The 7084-nt window shown below is 55.7% G+C and overlaps 1 protein-coding gene across 1 annotated transcript in view; it reads right to left on the reverse strand.

Annotated features, from left to right (window-relative positions):
• glipr2l (GLI pathogenesis-related 2, like) overlaps positions 1-7084 on the reverse strand; it is a 113540-nt gene that overhangs the window by 49725 nt on the left and 56731 nt on the right. Inside the window, exon 3 of the mRNA XM_038797660.1 lies at positions 469-572. Within this exon, the coding sequence (XP_038653588.1) occupies positions 469-572 (104 nt within the window). The remainder of the gene's footprint in view (positions 1-468; positions 573-7084) is intronic.

Raw genomic sequence — 7084 nt, forward strand, 5'->3', positions numbered from 1 at the left:
TCACCCTGCCCAAAGGACTTGCAGCTGGAGGCCTCCGATTCCCTTGGGAGACCCCCACTAGTCCTGTTTGTGGGGACCATACCAAACGTCACTCACCCAAGGCCCCGAGGCGAAGGGATTGAATCCCAAAGCCTCAGGTACCTTGGCGAATCTGCACATTAGAAGCCTCGTTCTAATATACATATTTGCCAAAAACCTGATCACGCCCATTGTGGCCGGTAGATCATACCCTTGATTCCAGTCACATGCCCATTCTTCAGATAATGTATGTCACAGTAAATTACTGCCCTTTCACTTATAAATATAACTGGCAGGGAACAACATGGGGTAACGGCTGATTGGCAAATGCATGGTGAAGGTGGGTCACATTAGACACCAGGATCAACTCTCAGTGTGCAGCTTCTACTTCGTGTAATAGCCTTGAAACAAAACAGGCCTCTTTGCTAAAGTTTGAGTAACTGCACGAACCAGGTTGATCATAGGATGCCCAGGCAAGGTTCTCTCCACACTGTCCCCGGCTGGATTCCGCACTGTGTTTGAGGACCCGGGTACTGGCCAGACTCTCCGCATACCTACAGAGAGAGAGACAAAAAGTCAATACCAGCAGAGCATCCAAAAAACCAAGCAGTCCAGACAATAGAGCGAGAGAGGGCTTGAGAGAGACACAGAGAGAGACACCTACAGAGACACAGAGCGTGATTTAACTACATTGCGCCTGGTGTTGATCTGGGTGCGCTGGTCAAATAGCGGGAAAGGTCAAAATCTAGATTCGCTCTCAGCGGATTGCATTCTAACCGGCCTACGCCTGATGGCAAGTTCTAGATCACGCCCAGATGTGGCAAGCTTATCATTAACCCTCATTTGCACTCATTTTTTTCGTCTGAGGCCTTCAAGCCATCTTTAAATATTGTGGATACCCATAACAGGGACGACAGCTGCTGCCTGTCTGTCCTATCAAACACATCGAGGACAGAGCTCTGTTCTTGGTTCTATATTGAAGGTCACTTTAACTCCCTTTGACTGTGAGCAGCCTCTAGATTCACAGCTGAAGGCTATTGCTAATGAGGAATTGGCCTAGTTAGTGATGAGAGCATAGCTACAGGCTGTATTTGTTGTTTGCTTCTGCTGGTGGTTGCAGATGCCTGGGGGCTGCTGTTGCTGTCTCCTTCCTTTTCTGTAGCCAGAAAGGACAATTTTTTCTCAGATACCTGGGTCCTGGCATACTGGGCTCAGGAAGACGTACGTATCCAGAAGGCAATCTGGTTAGAAGCAAGACTGCGGGACCTGGTGTGTAACATTGTCCAAATGCAGCACCTGATGGCGCCGCTTTCACAGATTGTTGCTGGTGTAGTGAGTGCTGCATGTAACTGGTAAATCACCACGGGTTAAACACGCTGGAAGTCAAGGTTGTTCAACTACACCTTGAGCACCAGTGGAATATGTGGATGCCAGGATTTAGTTCCGGTGTGATTGGGCCATGTGGGGTCTCCTGGATGGATACACATTGATGGACAGATCATTTCTACAACAAAGTTCTGGACATGGTAACATGTTCTCAGCTTATCCTCGGTTTCTGTTGAGGAACCTGTGAGGGATGATATCATGTTTGTGTTTTTTGTGATAATGAGCTGACATAACTTTGTATTGGTACCAGTATGGAATGGTGATATTTCCTTCTTGCACTCCCGATGGCCCGGCCCATCAGATGGAGATTCTACGAGACAATGGACATGTGGTCAGTGAGAGGGAAGCTTAATTTTTTCTGACATGGACAATTCACTTGTGACAGGTCATCTGGGTGAAGGCCAACCTCGCTGTTGGTGATTGATCTCTCCTCGTTCAACCCTGCGATCTCCAGGGCCCGTTCCTCATAGGGGTGAGGACCCGGATCTCTGGTACTCCAACTCCACCTTGGCCCTTTCCTGATTATTATGGGCTATCTTCTCCTGCAGGGACAAAGAGAGGACATTGTGAGCTGCATGTTTAATGAGTCTGGGATTTTGGTAGCAGATGGCAGGTGTGGGCACCACACCTGGATATGAAGAGGTTGTGCTGGTGGGTTCTGAGAAGCAAGCATGAAGATCATATGTGGGGTGGTACAGGGTGTCAGCCAGGGATTTTGTGGGGGGGGGGGGGGGGGCAGAACTGATGCCAAGAGAGTGGTGGTAACTTACCCTTGCAGCTCGATGGAGGTCGTTGGTCTTCAACATTAACAGCCGTCCGACTGGTCATGTTGCCCACACTGGCAGCCACCGTCACTGCCTCCCAGGCAGCATTAGTAACTCTGCTGCTGGCCCTCCGCCACCCCCCCCCCCCCCCCCCCACCCTTCCCCCACCACGAGAGGGCGAGGACAAGAGTGAGAGAGAGAGAGGGGGCGAGGACAAGAGTGAGAGAGAGGGGGCGAGGACAAGAGTGAGAGAGAGGGGGTGAGGACAAGAGTGAGAGAGAGAGAGGGGGGGCGAGGACAAGAGTGAGAGAGAGAGAGAGGGGGCGAGGACAAGAGTGAGAGAGAGAGAGGGGGCGAGGACAAGAGTGAGAGAGAGAGAGAGGGGGCGAGGACAAGAGTGAGAGAGAGGGGGCGAGGACAAGAGTGAGAGAGAGAGAGAGGGGGCGAGGACAAGAGTGAGAGAGAGAGAGAGAGGGGGCGAGGACAAGAGTGAGAGAGAGAGAGGGGGCGAGGACAAGAGTGAGAGAGAGAGAGGGGGCGAGGACAAGAGTGAGAGAGAGGGGGCGAGGACAAGAGTGAGAGAGAGAGGGCGAGGACAAGAGTGAGAGAGAGGGCGAGGACAAGAGTGAGAAGAGAGAGAGAGAGAGGGGGCGAGGACAAGAGTGAGAGAGAGGGCGAGGACAAGAGTGAGAGAGAGAGGGCGAGGACAAGAGTGAGAGAGACAGGGCGAGGACAAGAGTGAGAGAGACAGGGCGAGGACAAGAGTGAGAGAGAGAGGGGAGAGGACAAGAGTGAGAGAGAGGGCGAGGACAAGAGTGAGAGAGAGGGCGAGGACAAGAGTGAGAGAGAGGGCGAGGACAAGAGTGAGAGAGAGGGCGAGGACAAGAGTGAGAGAGAGAGGGCGAGGACAAGGGTGAGAGAGAGGGCGAGGACAAGAGTGAGAGAGAGGGCGAGGACAAGCGTAAGTGAGAGAGGGCGAGGACAAGAGTGAGAGAGAGAGGGCGAGGACAAGAGTGAGAGAGAGAGAGGGCGAGGACAAGAGTGTGAGAGAGGGCGAGGAAAAGAGTGAGTGAGAGAGGGCGAGGACAAGAGTGTGAGAGAGGGCGAGGACAAGAGTGAGAGAGGGCGAGGACAAGAGTGAGAGAGAGAGCGAGGACAAGCGTGAGAGAGGGAGAGGCAAGAGTGAGAGAGAGAGAGAGATAGGGGGCGAGGACAAGAGTGAGAGAGAGAGGGCGAGGACAAGAGTGAGAGAGAGTGCGAGGACAAGAGTGAGTGAGAGAGGGCGAGGACAAGAGTGAGAGAGAGGGCGAGGACAAGAGTGAGAGAGAGGGCGAGGACAGAGAGAGAGAGAGAGGGCGAGGACAAGCGTGAGAGAGAGGGCGAGGACAAGAGTGAGAGAGAGGGGGAGAGGACAAGAGTGAGAGGGAGGGCAAGGACAAGAGTGAGAGGGAGGGCGAGGACAAGAGTGAGAGAGAGGCGAGGACAAGAGTGAGAGAGAGAGAGGGGGGCGAGGACAAGAGTGAGAGAGAGAGAGAGGGGGGCGAGGACAGAGTGAGAGAGAGAGAGAGAGAGAGAGAGAGGGCGAGGACAAGAGTGAGAGAGAGAGCGGGGGCGAGGACAAGAGAGTGAGAGAGAGAGAGAGGGGGCGAGGACAAGAGTGAGAGAGAGAGAGAGAGGGGGCGAGGACAAGAGTGAGAGAGAGAGAGAGAGAGAGGGGGTGAGGACAGAGAGAGAGAGAGAGAGAGGGGGCGGAGGACAAGAGTGAGAGAGAGAGAGAGAGGGGCGAGGACAAGAGTGAGAGAGAGCGAGAAGAGAGAGAGGGGGGGGAGGGACAAGAGTGAGAGAGAGAGAGAGAGGGGGCGAGGACAAGAGTGAGAGAGAGCGGGCGAGGACAAGAGTGAGAGGGAGAGAGGGCGAGGACAAGAGTGAGAGAGAGAGGGCGAGGACAAGAGTGAGAGAGAGAGGGCGAGGACAAGAGTGTGAGAGAGGGCGAGGAAAAGAGTGAGTGAGAGAGGGCGAGGACAAGAGTGTGAGAGAGGGCGAGGACAAGAGTGAGAGAGAGGGCGAGGACAAGAGTGAGAGAGAGGGCGAGGACAAGCGTGAGAGAGAGGGAGAGGACAAGAGTGAGAGAGAGAGAGATAGGGGGCGGACAAGAGTGAGAGAGAGAGGGCGAGGACAAGAGTGAGAGAGAGTGCGAGGACAAGAGTGAGTGAGAGAGGGCGAGGACAAGAGTGAGAGAGAGGGCGAGGACAAGAGTGAGAGAGAGGGCGAGGACAAGAGAGAGAGAGAGAGGGCGAGGACAAGCGTGAGAGAGAGGGCGAGGACAAGAGTGAGAGTGAGAGGGCGAGGACAAGAGTGAGAGGGAGGGCAAGGACAAGAGTGAGAGGGAGGGCGAGGACAAGAGTGAGAGAGAGGGCGAGGACAAGAGTGAGAGAGAGAGAGAGGGGGCGAGAACAAGAGTGAGAGAGAGAGAGAGGGGGCGAGGACAAGAGTGAGAGAGAGAGAGAGAGGGGGCGAGGACAAGAGTGAGAGAGAGAGGGGGCGAGGACAAGAGTGAGAGAGAGAGAGGGGGCGAGGACAAGAGTGAGAGAGAGAGAGAGGGGGGCGAGGACAAGAGTGAGAGAGAGAGAGAGAGGGGGCGAGGACAAGAGTGAGAGAGAGAGGGCGAGGACAAGAGAGAGAGAGAGAGAGGGGGCGGACAAGAGTGAGAGAGAGAGAGAGGGGGCGAGACAAGAGTGAGAGAGAGAGAGAGGGGGCGAGGACAAGAGTGAGAGAGAGAGAGAGGGGGCGAGGACAAGAGTGAGAGAGAGAGAGAGAGGGCGAGGACAAGAGTGAGAGAGAGAGAGAGGGGCGAGGACAAGAGTGAGAGAGAGAGAGAGGGGCGAGGACAAGAGAGAGAGAGGGGGCGAGGACAAGAGTGAGAGAGAGAGCGAGGACAAGAGTGAGAGAGAGAGGGCGCGAGGACAAGAGTGAGAGAGAGAGAGGGCGAGGACAAGAGTGAGAGAGAGAGGGCGAGGACAAGAGTGAGAGAGAGAGGGGAGGACAAGAGTGAGAGAGGCGAGGACAAGAGTGAGAGAGAGAGGGCGAGGACAAGAGTGAGAGAGAGAGGGCGAGGACAAGAGTGAGAGAGAGGGGCGAGGACAAGAGTGAGAGAGAGAGAGAGGGGGCGAGGACAAGAGTGAGAGAGAGAGAGAGGGGCGAGGACAAGAGTGAGAGAGAGGGCGAGGACAAGAGTGAGAGAGAGGGCGAGGACAAGAGTGAGAGAGAGAGGGCGAGGACAAGAGTGAGAGAGAGGGCGAGGACAAGAGTGAGAGAGAGGGCGAGGACAAGAGTGAGAGAGAGGGAGAGGACAAGAGTGAGAGAGAGGGGGCGAGGACAAGAGTGAGAGAGAGGCGAGGGACAAGAGTGAGAGAGAGAGGGCGAGGACAAGAGTGAGAGAGAGAGGGCGAGGACAAGAGTGAGAGAGAGGGCGAGGACAAGAGTGAGAGAGAGAGGGGGCGAGGACAAGAGTGAGAGAGAGGGCGAGGACAAGAGTGAGAGAGAGGGCGAGGACAAGAGTGAGAGAGAGGGAGAGGACAAGAGTGAGAGAGAGAGGGCGAGGACAAGAGTGAGAGAGAGGGCGAGGACAAGTGAGAGAGAGAGGGCGAGGACAAGAGTGAGAGAGAGAGGGCGAGGACAAGAGTGAGAGAGAGAGGGCGAGGACAAGCGTGAGAGAGGGGGCGAGGACAAGAGTGAGGGAGAGGGCGAGGACAAGCGTGAGAGAGAGACGGCGAGGACAAGAGTGAGAGAGAGGGGGCGAGGACAAGAGTGAGAGAGAGGGGGCGAGGACAAGAGTGAGAGAGAGAGGGAGAGGACAAGAGTGAGAGAGAGGGCGAGGACAAGAGTGAGAGAGAGAGGGCGAGGACAAGAGTGAGAGAGAGGGCGAGGACAAGAGTGAGAGAGAGAGGGCGAGGACAAGAGTGAGAGAGAGAGGGCGAGGACAAGAGTGAGAGAGAGACGGCGAGGACAAGAGTGAGAGAGAGGGCGAGGACAAGCGTGAGAGAGAGACGGCGAGGACAAGAGTGAGAGAGAGAGGGCGAGGACAAGAGTGAGAGAGAGAGGGCGAGGACAAGAGTGAGAGAGAGCGAGAAGAGTGAGAGAGAGGGCGAGGACAAGAGTGAGAGAGAGGGCGAGGACAAGAGTGAGAGAGAGAGGCGAGGACAAGAGTGAGAGAGAGAGGGCGAGGACAAGAGTGAGAGAGAGGGCGAGGAAAAGAGTGAGAGAGGGCGAGGACAAGAGTGAGAGAGAGAGAGAGGGGGCGAGGACAAGAGTGAGAGAGAGAGAGAGAGGGGGCGAGGACAAGAGAGAGAGAGAGAGAGAGGGGCGAGGACAAGAGTGAGAGAGAGAGGAGAGGGGGCGAGGACAAGAGTGAGAGAGAGAGATAGGGGGCGAGGACAAGAGTGAGAGAGAGAGGGCGAGGACAAGAGTGAGAGAGAGAGAGAGGGGGAGGACAAGAGTGAGAGAGAGAGAGGGGGCGAGGACAAGAGTGAGAGAGAGAGCGAGGACAAGAGTGAGAGAGAGGGCGCGAGGACAAGAGTGAGAGAGAAAGAGGGCGAGGACAAGAGTGAGAGAGAGAGGGCGAGGACAAGAGTGAGAGAGAGAGGGCGAGGACAAGAGTGAGAGAGAGAGGGCGAGGACAAGAGTGAGAGAGAGGGCGAGACAACAGTGAGAGAGAGAGAGAGAGGGGGCGAGGACAAAAGAGGAGAGGGCGAGGACAAGAGTTGGAGAGAGAGGGCGAGGACAAGAGTGAGGAGAGAGGGCGAGGACAAGAGTGAGAGAGAGACGGCGAGGACAAGAGTGAGAGAGAGGGCGAGGACAAGCGTGAGAGAGAGACGGCGAGGACAAGAGTGAGAGAGAGAGGGCGAGGACAAGAGTGA

This window comes from Scyliorhinus canicula, chromosome 5, assembly GCF_902713615.1.
Source record: "Scyliorhinus canicula chromosome 5, sScyCan1.1, whole genome shotgun sequence".
In the NCBI taxonomy this organism is placed as follows: domain Eukaryota; kingdom Metazoa; phylum Chordata; class Chondrichthyes; order Carcharhiniformes; family Scyliorhinidae; genus Scyliorhinus; species Scyliorhinus canicula.